Source organism: Typha latifolia, chromosome 8, assembly GCF_019914945.1.
Source record: "Typha latifolia isolate L0001 chromosome 8, TyphaL0001v2, whole genome shotgun sequence".
NCBI classification, from domain to species: domain Eukaryota; kingdom Viridiplantae; phylum Streptophyta; class Magnoliopsida; order Poales; family Typhaceae; genus Typha; species Typha latifolia.
Genome location: NC_133093.1, coordinates 7,029,738 through 7,048,462, shown reverse-complemented (window position 1 = coordinate 7,048,462; position 18,725 = coordinate 7,029,738). Strand labels below are relative to the sequence as shown.

General features: G+C 37.0%; 1 protein-coding gene across 3 annotated transcripts; it reads left to right on the top strand.

Moving 5' to 3' along the window:
* The first annotated feature begins 1,771 nt into the window (after positions 1-1,771).
* Positions 1,772-14,723, top strand: LOC140793922 (uncharacterized). 3 transcript variants are annotated; one of them, XM_073145695.1, is made up of 11 exons: positions 2,652-2,756; positions 3,754-4,039; positions 4,105-4,159; positions 4,261-4,305; positions 12,979-13,050; positions 13,405-13,441; positions 13,707-13,753; positions 13,824-13,937; positions 14,045-14,092; positions 14,200-14,319; positions 14,473-14,723. In XM_073145695.1, exons 5-11 carry the CDS (start codon positions 13,018-13,020, stop codon positions 14,551-14,553), a joined length of 480 nt encoding a protein of 159 aa, XP_073001796.1. In that variant the 5' UTR covers positions 2,652-2,756; positions 3,754-4,039; positions 4,105-4,159; positions 4,261-4,305; positions 12,979-13,017; the 3' UTR covers positions 14,554-14,723. The 3 variants fall into 3 exon arrangements, 2 of the variants coding, with proteins under 2 accessions (XP_073001797.1, XP_073001796.1); XR_012110032.1 differs by adding exons at positions 1,772-1,865; positions 1,940-2,026 and having other exon boundaries at positions 2,623-2,756; positions 3,981-4,039; positions 13,824-14,723; XM_073145696.1 differs by lacking the exons at positions 13,405-13,441; positions 13,707-13,753; positions 13,824-13,937; ... (1 more) ...; positions 14,200-14,319; positions 14,473-14,723 and adding exons at positions 1,772-1,865; positions 1,940-2,026 and having other exon boundaries at positions 2,623-2,756; positions 3,981-4,039; positions 12,979-13,398.
* Positions 14,724-18,725: the final 4,002 nt, after the last annotated feature.

The window sequence follows — 18,725 nt, the reverse complement described above, 5'->3', positions numbered from 1 at the left end:
TTTTTAACTTTATCTCACTATATCGAGGTATAGCCACAAAGTCTTGTATCCACCAATTTTACACGTTGATTCTTTAATCTCTCCTTATAGTCAAAAGAGTTTCACAATAATACTAAGCCAATCAAGAAACTCCTCAAGTTGAAGACATCCGTGAAACTCTAGTAAGGTGATCTTCAAAAATATCAAAATTATGATATGATCTCATTTCCTTATGTGTGAAAAAAAAATTTACCTCGGATTTGTCACTAGAAGACCTACAATTTGATGCTACATGCTCCTTACAAGCTTCTTGATGCTCAAGCTGCATGATAAATTGCTCAATTTATTGTTGAAATGCTTTAAGTTTAGTACTTCTTTCATCTCTCTCATTTGGTTGTTATGTCTTTCTCTACCTCATGTCACCATAGTACAAAAAAGAAGTTAAATAGTTCAAGAGGTTCTAATACCAAAGATACAGGGGTGGAAAATAAGATAAAAAAATAAAGGACAAAAAGAAACAAAATAGTCACTTCCAAAATAAATAAGAAAAGGCTATGCTCACCAAATAACTCTTATAAAGAGGTAGAATATTCCAAGTTATCCAAGTTATCTCTGTATTTTTACTATAATTATCTAATTAACTCTAATATAATTTTTAAGATAATATTGATTAAAAGACACATTTTTTCAAGAGACGCACAGTTCTCTAAAAATTAACACATCATTTTAAAAGTCAGTACCAATACTAAATTTTAAAACAACTTTCTAGAAACACATCGTTCCAAAAGTTACTACACTAATAATTTAGAGTCAACACGATTTATTAAAATTCCAAAAGTTACTATACTAACTACTGAGAGACATCATAACTTATTAAAGATCTTTCAATTACTCTATCGACTCTTAATCTTTTACTCTAACCCTAGTAAACCTAGTCATCCAAGTGATATGAAAGTGATATGACTTTTAACACGGGAGACATAATATTTTAAGATGTACTTTAGTGTGTTAAAATGCACAACATCATCCTCTCCCTCCACTAAATCAAAACTCTCTCTAGTTATTCAATCTCTTCTCCCGGGTCATAATTTAATCTCTATTGTGTGTTTGGTTATAAGATTGGATAAGATGAGATAAATCATCCCTAAGCTTATCTCAAGAGATAATATATCCCTTGTAATTACTAATAATATATTATAATTTTAATCTACTGGTTGGTTTATATAAGACTATATGCAAGATAACTAAACAAAATTACATTATTATCCTCGATCAAGAAAATTAATAATATAAATTATTATTTTAAACTACTATTGATTATCTTAGACTTAAATTATATTATGTGAATTAATTAGGTTTAATTCAAAATAATCAGAATTTAAACAAAAAGTAATACAAATAATAGAATATATGTAATATAAAAATGTTCAATAAAAAATAAAAAATAAAAAATGTAAAGATTTTTAATATAGCAATAGTTTAATTAAATATAAATATAAAATACTAATACAAAAAAAATAAAATAAAATAAAGTAATTAAGATTATTACTTTGTTATTTATATACTCTCCACTCGGGATATATTCGTACAAAATATGAGATTATATAGGGCCGAGAGTATAACTCATCCAATCTAAAGCAAATGGTTGTAGTAAATTAGTAAAAGGTCGGATTATAAGACGAAACATACTATAATAATAAAAAATAATGAAAATATAGGGTGTTATTTGAAACTTTCCCAAAATTATATACCGCCGTCGACTACCGCATTTTCATTTTCAAATCCTCTTCGGTCGAGTTCTCTCTCTCGATTCGATCGGTGGAGGTATCGGAAGAAGATGGAGGAATACTTGGAGAACATGAAGAGGCTGCGATCTCACATGGACGGTAGACGATCTCTCTCGTTCCCTTCTTGTCCTAATCACGGCGATTTGAGACGAACTGGTTCGACTTGGTTTCAGATATCGAGGAGGCGGCGGCGAAGAGCTCGGTGGAGGAGCAGAGGCAGAGGACGAGGATCCGTTGTCTCGAGGACGACCTCAAGCTAGGTAACGATCTCTTCTTCCTCTCCTCCTCTTTCTCATTCTATACCTGTTCCAGCGCATGTTAGACTGTGCCTGGCGCACATTAGCGGGGTTGGAAGGGAAGTGAGGGAGTCGTGCTCCCTCTATGCCTAAGTTTACCAGCTTTCTGCCGCATTATAACGGAGACCTTCTCGAGGAATGATCTCAAGCTTCAGTTACGACGGGCCTTAGCGGCGCACATTAGTGTCAATGGCGAGCAAGGAGAGGCTGGACAGGGAGGGGCCATCTCGAGGATGGTCTCAAGCGGATTTAGCGAGAGAGTGGCGCATCTTTGCAGGAAGACCTTTGGTTTCTTTGCACCACTCCGGTGCATTTTAGCTTGGTGCTGCACTCTATGTGCACAGATGGCCGCTCGGTGGGTGGTGCTCGCACTCCCTTGGAGTATGTTAGCAGAGCTAGTGGAATCTTACAATGACTAAGATCCTCTCCGCTTCTTATATGGAACTCGTGCGAAGCTTCTCATAATTAATTAATATTTTAGGTGTCTCTCTCCTTCGCCTTATATAGTCGTGTGCTTATTTGGTTGAATTTGGATAACTTTTATGGGGCCCTGCTGTTAGTGACGGCGGAGAAGAAGCGATTGAATGAGGAGGGTGAGGAGATGGTGAAGGGAAAAAGGCAGGTTCTTTCTGATATTGCGGAGAAGCAGAAGAAGATTTCTTCCTTGGAGAATGAATCCTCCACTCTTTCACAGGTTACACACATTTTCCTTACGTTATTATTACATGCAAAATATTATTCAAGACTGATTTGTCATATGATATGGATTATGGACCTATTTCATGATTTAATTTGTTGTGCTCAATCCCACGGCAACTTATTTTCTAGTTTAGCTGTGGATAATACTCGCAACCCAGGTAACCCAGGTAAAATAGGCTGCAAATTGTGCGGATTTGACTTGTCAACTAAAGTTCTTGATAGGGTGTGTGCCTATGAGTGGATCAAACTAGTTGTCTCGTTATTTTAGTGATTGAATCCATTTCAGGTCAACTTTTTGGAGGATTTAATCTGACAGGTAAGCTCAACCATGATGATGTTAAACATGATTAAATTGCAGCTCAATTTGAATACAAACCCTATATGGTATATATTTGATCCTTGCAAATTTTAGTTTTGAACGGTCTATGTGCTATACAATTAATGACTTCTGTCATATTCATCATTTGGAAGCAGATAATCTGATGCAGTTTAGATATGTTAAGCACTACACAACTGTCATGGGAATAATATCATCTCATTTGCCATATGTTGTATTTTGTGTTTTGTATTTCCCACGTCCACTACTTTCTTCTGGTGGTAACTATCAGTCTTAACTGTTGTTTTACTGGTTCCAGTTCTTCCACTATCTTGGACCTATGTTCTCTCCTTAGAGTGTTCATGTGTCAAAGGGCCATGTTATAATCTATTCTAACTTTTATTTTGCTTGTACTACTTGAATATGTGAAATGACTAAACTGTGAAAGGGAGAATGATTGATTGTTCTTGAAGTTTCAATATGCATATACTAATTGCTTGTGCTTGTGGTGATTAGTTTCAGTTGATGCCTTTCTACTTGCTTTTTCGTTTACTAGTTTGGTCGTTTGGAACTTGTGTTGGGATACTCGGAGTATTGTTCTCCCCATAATAACTCGGGGTGTATTAACATTGAATTTAGTCTTGAACATTGAGCATTTGGTCCGTGTTACTGGCAGGCTATTTCTGAATTTCTTCTGCTTCCTTGTGGCTTTTTTTATTGTCTTTCATGCTTGTCAAGATGTGAGCATGTATGTTATTCCTAAGGTATGTAGCCATTTTCTCTGAAGCCACACAGTTTACAACTTTACATAATAAAAAGATGAAAAACTTAACAGAGATGTCAAATATGTTAACTAGTATAAAGAATGGATGCTTAATTTTGATCCATCTTACTAAGTTGCAGACATTGGAGCTTCTTCGTCAAGAAATTTCTAGTGAAGTGTTGAAACTTAATGAGAACAGGTAAAATATGGTGGTTCTTTGTACAATTCTTATATTAATATATGATCTCTCATACATCCCGACAGATTGCTGTATACAAAGTCATGCGAAGAGTTGAATGCCAAACTACAAAATTGGCAGGTTTGGCTTCAACCTGTTATATTTTTGTACATTTTGAGATCTTTCTGCTTTCACTTCTCCTGTATCTTGATTTTTCAATATTTTGTGATTAATATCTGTAGGATTGGCTCAACAAATATAAGAAGTTGCTAGAAAGTGGCCCATCAGTGAGTTTTCAAATCCATTTGGCATATTTTTTAAATTTAAGTTAGTGAATGAATTGAACATGCAGCTTTTACATACGAACAAGCTGAATATTTTAATATAAAAAGTCACCTTTAAAACATTAAAATTGAAGAAGAAATCTCTTCTTTCTATGTGAGTACCTAATTCAAGATTTCAGTGCATCTGAGCTCCTATTATCTCTTTATATGCCATGTATTTGTAAAATATCTGTTTATATTAGTGTCAATAATAATAATAAAAAAAGATAAATAAAAATAATTTGAAAAAAATAATGGACTCCCTGAAACTACCTTTAACATCGGACTTCTAATAGGAAAGAAAAACTAAATCCGATCTATCTAGATTTTATTTCGTACTCTTGCACCTATACTAGGGTACCAAATCCACGAAATAAAACCCTAGAAGAAAGAAAAGGAAGAAGAGTGTGCGGCAGTAGCGGGCTTTGGTGACGATGGCATAGGGCACCAATGTAGAAGAAAGAAGGAAGAAGAGAGAAGAAAAGAATAAAAATAAAAAAGAGGTTTGCTGCTATAGTACACTCAAGTACTGTACCAGCAGGGTAAAGTAGAGAACAGAAAAAAAGGGTACAGAGAAAACCAAAAGAGGAAAGAGCAGCTCTGTATCAGGAATTCAGGATCTGTGCTGATTTAACCATCCCAAGAATCAAAACTTTTGGATTAAGCATATTAGGCAATTTTTCTTGCTTATATTTTCTTTTAATTCGGAGAAAATAGTTAAAAACTTGTAATTAGATTAAATCTATTAGATTTCTTTGTGAGGAATGCTTTAATATTTTAGATGGGAATTTCTTTAGCTTTCGCAAGGCAATGATGTCATGACTCATAGACTCATACATCAAATAATTTATTTATTTGCTATTAGTTTTATTTATTGACAAACCAAAATTTTTATAGTAGATTATATTCTCATGGATAATGGGACAGATCTAGATAATAGATTTTTACTTTATTTTAAACAAATAAAATATAGAGGATAATCATAATATGAGAGTATTTTATAAGATCAAAATATTTGATTTAGAAGGTATTAGCATCTAGACATTATTTTTATTGTGATTTTATGTAATAGCAAGTTCTGTAGACACAAAAGACTTAAAAAAATAATGTAAAATGTAGAAATAATGTATAATCAAGTCAAACTACTTATGAAAGAAATATATGTGCGGAGAGAATTGAAAATAGAATCAATTCGAGTCATAAAACTCAACTTAAAAAAAATCATGGTCGTGTGTTTGTCGTGCGCTTTACTTTTCCTATTCGTTCTCGCATTCACATTTTCTACTTTTCCTTGTTTTTCACTCTCTTGCTTGAGTTCAATTTTCATAGTTTGACTAATATTTAATTTTTCTAGCCCTAAGAGGATTTAGATTTCCTAATCTGGTTGGCATTCTCGTTTTCTTTTCCTACTTGGTCTTGTTTTTCTAAATACAATTCATAATTGGTTTTTTGAACCTAGTAGGGTTAGGCTTTCCAAGTTTTATTCAGATCTGGAGATCGAGCCTTGATATATAGGCGAGCTAAACTGAGCTTGTATTATTGAGCTCATCTCGAGATCGAGCTTAAGTTTTATTTATTTCGAGCCGAGCTGAGCTAAGCTCAACTTGCTTAAGCTTGGTTCTTATACTCTTAGCCATGATATGCTACTAAGTGACTCTAGTGGGATTAGATAAAAGAGTCCCAGATATTTGTCTCTGGTGACGTAAATCGTAATATCTTATTTAACAACCAATAAAAAAAGTTAGTAAGGCACTGTAGAAATACTTATTGTGGCCCTAATCGGGTTAGCTATCTTAAAAAGTCTCAGGCGCCAACCCGATTATGACTAGTAATATGATGTGGCCATGAGTCATTGTACTTGAAACAGTAAGAGATCCAAATCTAGAATGGGTTTGGAGAGAAGAGAACAAAAGAGTAGAGGGTTTTGGTGAAATATTTCTTCATCAGTGAAAGCGAGGGCTCAGCCCTATTTATACAAGTTCATAATAAAATAAGATAAATTAAATGATATAAATTCTAATAACTCTAATACCCCCCTCTCTCAAACTCAAGGTGGATCATAAACGGAGAGTTTGCTAACTAAATACTCAAAGCGAGGAAGGGAAAGCGACTTCGTGAAGAAATCGACAATCTGCTCCTCAGTGTTAAGGCGATGGAGCGAAATGGTGCCAGCTCGGTACTCCTGGCGAGTATAGTAAATATCAACTTCAATGTGCTTTGTCCTCATAAAAAATAGGATTTTTAGCTAACATTTTAACACTATCATTGTCGACATGAAGAGAGGTTGGAAGGTGTAAGGGAACACCCATATCACGAAGGAGACGACGAAGCCAAACAACCTCTTTAGTCGCCGCACGCATGACACGTAACTCTAATTTAGTACTGGAGGGAGACACCATATTCTGCTTCTTGCTACACCAAGAAATCAGGGAGTCTCCTAAGAAAATGCAAAAGCTAGTAGTAGACTTCCGATCAGACTTGTCACCAGCATAATCTGCATCGGAATAAGCTCGCAGAGCCAAGATGAAAGTTGATGGCATAAAAAGAGAGCGAGTGATGGTGCCATGTAGGTATCAAAGAATGCGTATAAGAGTAGCATAATGAGCAGATCGAGGAGCATGCATGAACTAAGTGACAAGACCAACTGCATGAGAGATATCAGGCTGAGTAATGGTCAGATAGATGAGTGCCCTAACAAGCTGACGATATTTGGTCAGATCTGGAAGAAGATGACCATCATCAAGTTGAAGCTTTACATGAAGCTCAGCTGGAGTAGTAGCAAGATGAGTATTAGTGATGGTGGCGCGACTAAGAATATCGTAATATGCTTCTGCTGAGACAGTAAAAGACCATGAGATGGCTGGGCAATTTTGATCCCCAAAAGATATCGAAGAGGATCGAGGTTCATCTCAAACTAACACTGAAGATGCTGTTGAAGGGAGCAGATATCGACTGAGTCATCTCCAGTGATAGTCATATCATCGATATATAGAAGAAGGATGACCCGATCCTGAGCAGAAGACCGCAGAAACATAGATGGCTCGGAGGGGCTCTTCCGAAATTCGTAGTCTATGAGAACACTACGAAATCGATCAAACCAGGCACGAGGGGCTTGCTTAAGCCCATAGATAACTTGTTGTTGACAACAAATGTGGCCTAGAGGAAGAGGGAAACCAAGTGGAGGGTCTATGTATACCTCCTTGTCAAGAAGACCATGAAGAAACACATTCTTCACGTCCATCTGATGTAAAGGTCACTGGCGACTGGAAGCAACGACAAGAAGAGTGCGGGCAGAAGTCATCCGGGCCACTGGAGCAAAGGTCTTCTCATAGTCTATCCCGTATTCTTGAGTAAAGCCCCGAGCAACTAGACAACACTTGACCTTGAAGTCCATTTGCAATTGATAGGCACGATGTCTGGTAGGCAAGGGGCAACATCCCAAGTATGTATCTACTGAAGGGCCTGAAGCTCATCTGCCATGGCCTACTGCCACTCTGAAACCTGGACGGCCTTACGATATGACCTGGGCTAAGGGGTGGAGTGGGTGGCTGCAAGAAAGGTGAAACTGGGGAGAGTATGTAGCGGAAGACATCAGAAAATCATACCAATTAGGAGGGCGATGCTCACGTTCTGGATAATGATGAGCAGGTGCAGAAACCGTATAGTAGAGGATGAGACTGTCGGAGGAATACTACTAGTGGAGGGAGGTTCAACTGTAGGACGGGGACAGGACCTGCGAGTGTAGAAGTATAGAAGGGTCATCATGGGAGGAAGGTACTCCTTTAGAAGAGCTGGAATCTCAGTGAGAGAGGTGAGAGAGCGATTTGGAATGGCAGATAAAAGTAATAGTAAAGGAGTGTCTATGGGTAGAGGAGCATCAGGCAAGTGGGGGGCTGATAGTGGAGCTGGGGTAGGAACATCCGAGGGGACGGAGGATAGGATAGGTGTGGGGAGATCCAGAAATGATAAGTCCAAGGGAACCAAAGCACTGAAGGTGAGAAAGGGTATTTCTTCCAGAAAGGTGACATGGCATGATATCCTAAGATGACGAGCATAACTGTCATAACAACGATGGCCTTTATGCTCAGGGCTATATGATACGAACCGAGTCAGATTGGATCACATAAATGGGAGATTGGGCTCAATGAATTGAGTCTAGTTATCTTATCTGCTTATTTGCTTTAATTAGAGTCTTATTATGTTAGAATTTATTAGTTAACTAATTCAACTATGCACAGTTTCAAAAAAATATTCAAAGGATATTCCATAAACTACCAAATATTACGAAACCATTTGGAGAAGATCGAAGACGTCTTGATCTACAACCTCCATATTTAAGGTTTCTTTAGATTTGGACTCTATCTGTGATAGAATAAAGAATCAATCCGAGAAGGATAAGGAAAGTTGATTTAGCTAGGTCATGTTTATCTTTTATGTAAGCATTTAAGGCAAGTCTAATTAAGTCATATAAGCTACTAAGGCAAGTTTAATTAAGTCATGTAAGCGTCTAAGGCAAGTTCTAGTTCGAGTCATATAAGCCTTTAGGGTTAGTCTAAGGCAAGTCCTTGTTCGAGTAGGACTCATTATACCTGGCCTTTATATATTAAGGGGTTGGGCTTCTTTGTTTAAGTAGGGAATTAAATGGAAGAAATATTGAGTTAAGTTAAGTTAAGTTTATTTATCTTGCATTACTTATCGTCCTTATCTTTTACCGTAGCTGTTAGATCATTGTTATCTTTTTAGGAGTAGATCTAAGTTAGAAACTCTAATTCTACCTCCAACCCATAGCTACCATCACCTCCAGTAGCCACCCTATCTTACGGCCATCCACCACCACCCTTAGCTGTCCGCCACCCTCCGACGACCACCGTAATATCGGATAGTTACTATTCTGCCCCGTCTGACCTTGCTCCACTATTGTAGTTATATCTTTCCATTCAAACATCCGATTGATGTGAAACCAAAGCTATTAGAACCCTATCTCGTGACGCTACTACCACCTAAATTTTTATAATTTTCTTACGTTCGGATAAGTCCAGATCTGGTCCGTAACACTATATCCTAGAAAGACATATTTAGCTACCCGAGGGGACAACTTGTTACGTTCACCTAGAGAAAGCTAGACAAAACAAGTACACCCAAAAATACGAAGATGACCATATGAGGGCGAAGTACTATAGAGACAATTGTACTGAGTCACACTATCAAGGACAAATGATGGGGTTCGATTGATAAGATAGAGAGCAGTGAGAAAGGCCTCAGCTCAATAAGAACGAGGAATAGAAGCCTCAAGGAGGAGAGCACGAGTGGTCCTAAGGAGATGGCAATGCTTTCGTTCGGCAACTCCATTCTGAATAGGGGTATTGGGACATGACTGCTGAGGTAAAGTGTCGGCAGAAGCATGAATAGAAAGAAACTCAGATGAAAGATACTCACGAGCACCATCAAATCGGAAGATCCTAATAGATTGGCTAAACTGAGTACGAACCATAGAGGAGAAATCACGGTAGATCTGACATACCTCAGAATGCTGACGCATGAAGTAAACCTAAGTGAAACGAGAGAAATCATCAATGAAACAGACATATTAAAGAAAATCAAGACTCGAGGAGAGCGGAGCAGAACCCCAAATATCAGAGTGCACAAGATGAAAAGGGAAATCAGAGATATTCTCACTAAGAGCAAAATGAAGGGCTCGGTGTTTTGCCAACCTACAACCAGTACAAGGAGACAGACAGAAAAAACGATTACTGCCTAAGCACCCAGACCGGGACAAGGTCTTGAGACGCTGACTCGATACATGACCTACACGTCGATGCCATAGATCAGAAGTAGAGAGAAGAGTGACTGAACAAATACTAAGATGAGGTGATGGAAGGTGAAGCCGATCCAGGTAGTAAAGCTCGTGAATCGACTACCGATCCCAATCCTCTGGCCTATAGATGGGTCCTGCACAACACAAGAAGTAGATGAAAATGATGTAGTATAACTAGAGTCAGAAAGCTGAGTAATAGAAATAAGACTCATAGTTAGGCCGGGAACAAGCCATACATCAGATAAGGTACGACGACCAGTAGGATCCGTGGATGGGTTGATGTGACCAATGTGAGAGATAGGATAATGGGTCTCATTAGCTGTGCGAACATGAGGAAGAGCGAGTGGGGCAGGTGTGAGGCTAGTAAAAATGAAGTCACCAGTCATATGATGTGAGGCACCTAAGTCAAAAATCTAAGGTTTAGTCATACTAGAGGCAAGTAGAGGCGAAGTGGAGGCGCCAGTGAAGCTGAAAGCTCTATGAATGAGTTGTTGAATCTGCTGGAGCTATGCACTACTGAAGGTGTGATCAGTGGAGTGAAGAGATGGACTAATGCTTGGATCAGCAGTCGAGGAAGACAAGTGACAACTCTTGTCCTTACTTGATCCCCACTTGCCAGAACGGGGAACAAACTCAGGATGAAGTCGATAGTAGCGAGTGGCAAGATGACCAGGACGGCCACAATGAGTGCACATAGGTCGCGATCAGTGATGCTTTTGTCCTGACACATGAGTGACACGAGCAGTAGTAGAAATGTCAAGCTAGACTGATCTAGGGGTAGATGTAGCACCAAACACACTCTCTGTGGCGACAAAGGGCTGTGTAGGTGTAATCTGCTGAGAGGGTAAGAGATGCTACCTAAGCTCCTCAGCTTGTAGCTTAGCTATGGCACTATCTAGGCTGGGGAGAGTGGAGGGGTGCAACAAATAACGAGTGAGATTCCCAAATTCTAGATGAAAGACAGACAAGAACTCCATCAAGTGATCCTTGTCGCTATGGTGCTGAGCAGCCACTGAATCAGTAGGACAGAAGGTAAGCTCCATTGACGTGAGTTCATGCCAAATGTCAGTCATGAGGGCATAAAAATCATGGATAGTGAGCTGAACCTTTCTGGCATCGTGAGCATTGCGATGGATTTGAAAACGACACATCAGATTCGATTGAACGAATCGATAACTGATATGGGTCCAGATGGCTTGAGCAGAGGACAAGGCTTGGAGCTGAGGCTGAAATAATCTATCAACCTGTAGAATCAGGTAGGTGCAGACCTTTATGTTACGCAAGGCCCACTCATCATACTCTGGAGACGGAACCTCAGACTGAACAACCTTGAGTGTGTTAGACTCAGAAGAAGCCACAATAGTAGTCTGGATGATAGTGCAAGGGGGAGCACACCCCGCAGAGATGTCGTCAATATGCCCGAGAAGACATCGCCCGCAAAGGACGATCTCAATGGAAGAGGCCCATGTGATCCAGTCTCGTTGAGTGACAAGAAGAAATCTGACTAGTGATACACTCTCACAACCGACCGGGACATAAGACGCTATTGGAAGGGATGAAAATCTATCAAACACATTGAGGGTGATTGAAGATTTTTCCACTTAGGCCTTTCGTCGAACACTTGGAATGCAAAAAGATTAATCTCAGTTCACAATCAAATAGTTGTCTCATCTCCACTATTTGGATGAATGGAAGCAAGAGGTGTAGCCTTCACTGAGCTTGAGTGAGTGGGAGGAGATGGTCGGACAAGCAACAACCTAGTCGTTGAAGGGCGGCTTCACTGACAGCAAATGGAGATCAACGGTGATTTCTTTACTAGTGGTGGCTCTGTGATCCGAGCTGAGAGAGCTCACCAGCAAATGGAGCTTGAGCTCACTGCTACAAGATTGGAACTTGCAGTGGTGGCTCTGTGATCCGAGCTCTTGGCGATGAAGTCACTGACGACAACATCAAGCGAGCTTGGCAGAGGAGTGAAGACTGAGCTCACCTACGACAGGAACAAGCTTTTGGTCGAAGCCGAGCTCGAGGAAGGTGACCGGTGAAGAAGAGCTTTGATAGGAGAGCTTGAGCTGCGAGGCGGCTGAGAGAGCTCACCGGCGGCAGCAAAATAGTTTAGTCGAACCCGAGCTTGAGGAAGGCAACTGGTGAAAAAGAAGGAGCTGCCTCTCCAGCAGCGACGCCCTCGACTGGAATGGGTAGCGACGACGGGCAGCGATGAAGTCCTTCGGTGAGGAAGAGAAAGAAAAAAAATTTGATGCTCGCTTGGAACAATGAAGTCCAAGGGCAGCTAAAGAAAAAAAACTTAGGAGATCAGAGAGCTCTAATATCATGAAACAATAAGAGATCCAAACTTGGAATGAGTTTGGAGAGAAGAGTGGAAAAGAGTAGAGGATTTTGGTAAGAATTTCTTCATCAGTGAAAGCGAGGGCTCAGCCCTATTCATACAAGATCACAATAAAATAAGATAAATTAAATGATATAAATCCTAATAACTCTAATAGTACTTAAAAAAGAGACAGTATGACATAAAGTTTGGCGAGTATGTAAGATATTGATTTCAATAGATATGAATTCCTTTACTTATTCATATATGAATTTAATGCAATATTCATAATATATGCATTTTGTTTTGGATAGCATTGAAAAATCTTGAAAAGATACATATTTTGAGAAAATATTGTATATGAGCTTATAATCCATTCATGCTATGTTAATATACTCTCACTTATTGTTTATTCAATTATTTGTCATTAGACATATCTATAGATATAGTGAGACTGTTTACTGAGCATCGAGCTCATTAAAAATCTTTTTTTTTTCAGGAGCAGGTAAGAATAATTTAAAGTTGGACTCTAGAGTGTATGCTCAAAATCGAAAATCCTCCACATAGCAATGTATGAGTTAGTTTTTTTTATTTTATTTTACTTCTTTTATCATGGTCAGATTAGTGGTTGTTGAATTTTTTATTTATTTTTGGATATTGTTTTAGTTGAATTATTTTTTGAACTAAATTGTTCACTTTAGTTATGATAAGATTTTATTATCATTTGTTTCATGTCTCTTGAGATTATTTTCTTCAGTTACACAGCATGTCAATCTCCAAGCAGGGTGTGATAGTCTTCTTTTTGATGATAAAGGGAACTCCTAAGTGGTCCAAGAAAAGTTGTCTTTTCTGTCATTAACTATTTTTTTAGTGGCTTATATAGGACTGACATCAATTGTACCTACTAATTTAGTTAACTGTGCAGGTTGAGGAAGCTCCTAGTAAGCAAATGTTCTTTGAAGGTATGCTGCACCTATAAGTTTTATTCTTGTTGGCCAACAGTCAATTTATTATACTAATACTATGCTGTGGTGTCATAATTTTAAATTTTCTCCTGCACAAAATCATTACCTTGATAACTGATTAGTGATTTAATAAAGAAGTTTACTGAGTTTATATTTGAAAATTTCTAAATTAATTAAATTCTGGAAGAATGTTAGCTTTCTACCCGTTTAATTCTTTATCGATAAACATCTAGTTGGTTGACTGGTGGTATTGTTTATGCAGGAACTACATGCAGCGTGGTCACGCCAGAAGGAGATCTGGATAAACTGGTTTGTATTTTGAATTAATCTCTTACTTACTCTATATTACCTTTTAATTATTATTTCTTCGAAATATCAGGAATGTGTGAAAAGTGCAAGAGAAAAAGACCTAATAAATCAAATGCTGTCTTCAAGAGGAAAAATAGAAGAATTAGAAGCAAAAAGATCTATGGTTCTTTCTGCAAGCAGTCAAGTATGATTCTTCTGCTACACATCATAGTTTCATGCCACAGTTAGAAATATGATTTCTTATGTTCTTTAACTAAATTCCTATAAAGAATTATGCACTCTTTCAAACAGAACAAACAGCTTATAGAGAAATTGAAGTGCAAAATCAAGGGTGTTCTGGTTAGTTAATCTTAGTACAAAAATGATAAAAAGATATTTTTATGTATTTTATTTATATTTTCTGCTTTGTTCATGTTTTCATCATTTTTTATTTTGAGCGAATGTAGCCTGCGGTAGTGGATACAGATCTTGAGGCCTTGGAAGAGGAGCACAAAGCTCTGTTATCTGATAAGGCTGGAGAAGCAGAGTACTACCAGTCTCTGCAGAACAGGGTTAACGAAATCAAGGTAATATTAGTATTTGCATTATTTTAGTGGCTGCTGCTTTGGATTTCATAGGAAGTTTAGACAGGTGATATTTCAAGTTTCAACTCACTGCAAGAGCTGCATGCAGCTATGAAGCCATTATCATGGCAAAAGTTTTTTATATTCTTCCTGCAGAGCATCTCAGATACTATCAAGTGTCAATGTGGATTTGAATACAAGGTACAGTTCATAGAAGAAGCTAAGAATTGCAGCTAAAGAAGGTCACGACACAGAAAATCAATGACGATCTATTTAGTGCTGCCACCTTATAACAGTTAAAACAGTAATGACAGTGCCAGTAAGCTGATTTGTAGAAAATGAAAATTGTTACAAATTACAAAGATCAAGAAAGAATAGAGTAATAAAAGGAAAGAAAGTTAAGAGAACTTAAGCAGTAACTAGTAAATATAATCGGACTTCATGATGTTCTCAGATACTCAGATTCAAGGCTTTGCAAATTATCTTGTAAATATATTTCTTGCTCTGATGATATTTCACACTTGGATTTAAGACATCAGCTTGCAACTTATGGGCATATCATTCTATTACTACAGTTACATGTTTTGTAAAGGCTGGTTGTTTTCCTGAGGAGGAGAATATGATTTGGTTCTATAGCACTAGAACTTTCTTCAATGGAGATTGCAAGTAATGATATACAAGAGAGGGGGGAAAAAAATATCATATAGAGTTTTAACAGAGTTGGTAGCTAAGTAACTAGTTCCAAATCAGCCTGGTTCCTGTAATCCTGAGCACTGAGATCAGAGTTGGGCTTGGGCTTAGCCATCTCGACTCAGCTTGACTCAATAGAACATGAGCTTAACAAATAAGCTTTTACTTTAAAGGGCGTGTTTGATTGTTGGAAACGAGAGAAATAAAGTGATATTGAAAAATGGAAGTTCCTAGGGATGTTTTATTTTTCATAAATTTTTTTGTAAGACAGATAGTGTTAGATTAGAATTATGAGTTTTTTTTTTATATTTTCTATTAAAAGATATCTGTGCAAAAAAGTCTGGGTTTAAATGAGCTAAACTTTAATATTAATTTTAGAGAGGTATACATCATGTACATAAGAGATTTTAAAAAGGTACACATATAGGAGAAAAGAACAAAGTTGGAATAAAATAATATAGATTGAGATATAAAGAAAGTGAACTCTCCGGCTCTCCTTTCTCTTGAAATAATGTGGATTGGGCCAAAATTAGGAAAAGTCTATAATCCAGGGACCAGGGGAAATAAGATAAGTCACTTTTTGACCCACTTTCTGCAACCAAATAATAGAACCACATCCCTCAACCCAACATGTCAAGCAAGAGCTTTACACTTTTTAAATCAATCTAATCTTGGGATCAGGCTTAGGCTGCAGTTGGGCCTAATGTATCGGCCTAAATAACCTGGCCCTGGGTTCATTCATAGTGAAAATGAAATATTTCTGATACATATTTAGTGCTTCTCAGTAGGTGCATGAAGTGAGTAAGAATTTCTATTAGGGTGAAAATGATTAGATGCTAGCTGCTTGATCTGATTTCTTTGTCCGATTTTTCTCTGTCTGTTCTCAGGATCTAGATCCATATCAATATACATGGTATAGATATGAATTACGTACAGTAATTTGTTTATTTAGAAGAATAGTAGTGAATGAATATAATCTATATATGCTATTGATGTAAGTCTTGTTTTTTTGGCGATTGAGCAGAAGAGGATTATTAATCTTTATGCAATACTACTACTACTTCTAGTAGCTTGATAAATCTACTGTCTTCCTGATGGGTGTTCCACTTCTGATCATGATTCAGATTAAGCTACACTCTGGAGATCATTGTCATCCTTCTAAGTTACAAATATCATTTAGGTATACTTTCTTAGTGCATGCTATCCTGTTCTTACTTGGGACTAGTTTAAGTCTTGCCACTAATATTCTTTCACGCTTAATTCATCGAAAGTTAAATTCGAGATTTAAGTGTATTTGAAAATCATTGACCCAGTTAGCGATTTTTAGATATAAGCTATGAAAATTTTAAATCCTCTTAAAAACTTGTTAAGCCTCAAATAAGTCATATTTTGATTCAATGGCTTCTCAATATAAGTGGTTGACTAGATTAACGACTTATATAAAAATTTCTGAAAGATTTAAAATTCTTATCTCTCAAATATAAATCACTGATTGACTTGCTATTTTCAAATGCCCATAGTCTTATATTTAAGTTTTGAAATGTAATTTAGATATCTTGGGCTAGTTTAGTAAAAGAAAACTCAAAAATTGGTGGTCCTAGGTAAGCAATCTTTTTAAAACAAAACTCAAAAATTGGTGGTCCTTGGTAAGCAATCTTTTATATCATCTTGTTCTATGCAAATCAATTTTGCAGCTATGTCCTATACCCTACCTCTCCATAAAGTTTATTAGATGATGTTAAGGGCCCAACCATGCAGCATTATCTTCTTCTTCTTCTTCTTCTTATTTTTTTTTCTTTTTTTTTCTGGGCATCTGATAAGTATTGCAACTCTCAAGAGATTAGCCGTCAATGTCATCCTGCATGGTTGCCATTAGAAGATCCATCTGCATTAACTCTCGACCATGACATCTTAGATCAAGTTCATGGAATAAGTGATTTAGATGGACATAGTTTCATTGTCGACTGTATTATACTACTAGAATCTGCTGTTGGGTATTTAATAGTATAATGAACAATTATATTATCATTTCAAGATATATTATTTTCTTCTGTGGAAAGATTGTGTGTTGAAATGGATTTCTTATTAAATGTTTGCCGTTTAGATAAAGGCCTGTTTCCTTTTTCAATTTTTTTTTTGGCAAGGAGGGGTGCATTTTGCACAAAATTCTTTTTATATTTGGTTTTTTTTGTTGCATATATACTCTTCAAAAAATTTATATTTGCTTGTTTGCCCTCTCTAAATTTATATTTTTTGCATAGATATCTTTTAAAATTTTAATAATTAGACATAAAAAAATGCAAAACTATCTTTATTCTAGTTTTTTATAAAAATATTCTTAGTTAAGGATACTTTTTGTTTTTTTTTAGTTATGATACTTGATTTTAAAAAGTAACCCGGTAGGTATCTATCCAATTAATATATATTTTAAATGGTATAGATAGTATATATATATATATATCAATGATATACAACGAAATAAGAAATTTCAAAGGTATTATGAACCGGCCTAATCTGATCTGCAACGGTTGATAAAATATGTAACTTCTAAGGGGATCTGCGAACAATCTAACTAACGATTCTCTTGAATTTTGGATATGTTGTTGCTCTTGGAGAGAACTTTCCAATGAATCCAGGATCACGGGATTCAGACGGTTAGTTCTCAAGATATCAACCAAACAGTGGCCGAAGGTCAATTAGATCCTAGCTTGATAGCTCACTAATGGCTAGATAGATATTAGGTTTAGTTCTTGGTGTGAAGGGAGAGAAGTTGTTGTAGAAAAGGGAGGTTAGAAGCTGGAAGAGACCGACCAAAGACTTGGGCGGTGGAAAAATGGAGGAGGAAGAGGGCGCCAATGGCTAAAGATAAGTAGAGAAGGAGATAAAGGCCAAAGTTAATTCAATTATCATCATCAACTCCAATTAGGGTTTCCTCTACATATTTATAGAGGCTTATTCTAAGAATTTCTAAACTAAGTTAAACAACTCCAAACAACCCTAACAAACTCTAACAAAACCCGCACTTTTGCCGCGGTGCGTTCGAACGCGCTTGATCGCATTTGAACCTGGAATTTATGTTCTCTGTCGATGCGAACATATGCAGGCATTCAAACAACCATATTCGAACAGCCTGATTTCGTTCGAACGCGTAATTTTCGTTCTCTGTTTTTGCGAATGTGTGCAGGTGTTCGCACCCCCGTTCGAAAGCGGTCCTTGCGTTCAAACGCGCCCCAGCAAAAATATTTTTATTGCTTCTAACAAACTCAACTAGATAAATAAGCTCATCCCAATAAACCCAATGCCACGTTTAGAGCCAACATGAATTGAATCGTATCAAAAGGGTATATAAGCAAAAGACCCTTTAAATTCTTAAAGTAAAATATAAGTGTATAGACTAATTATATAGAGTAGACAATGAGACTAGTATTTTTTGTTGTATAAGTTAGACAACTAAGCTAACTCTTCTAAAAAGCATGGTACTAAATAATGAAAGTTCAACTTCCAGGCTGCCGTGGTTGGCTTACTTTTAATGCTAAATTATGTTAATGATTTTTTTTTCTCTTTATTAGAACTTAATCGAGGTAAGTATGCAAGTTTCCATTATCTACAAATCTTAGGAGAACAACACCGGTTCTCCTTAATCAAAGGTGGTATTCTTGATTACCATCAAAATCACTGTGTTTAGGAAATACTTTATCTTACGCTACCTTTATTCCTCG

Bases quoted from the DNA above. Each gene is read 5' to 3' on its own strand.
- LOC140793922 (XM_073145695.1), top strand. From the start codon at position 13,018: ATGCTCAAAATCGAAAATCCTCCACATAGCAAT. The intron at 13,442-13,706 runs GTATGCTGCACC...TTGTTTATGCAG, and splicing joins TAAGCAAATGTTCTTTGAAG to GAACTACATGCAGCGTGGTC. The intron at 13,754-13,823 runs GTTTGTATTTTG...TCGAAATATCAG, and splicing joins AAGGAGATCTGGATAAACTG to GAATGTGTGAAAAGTGCAAG.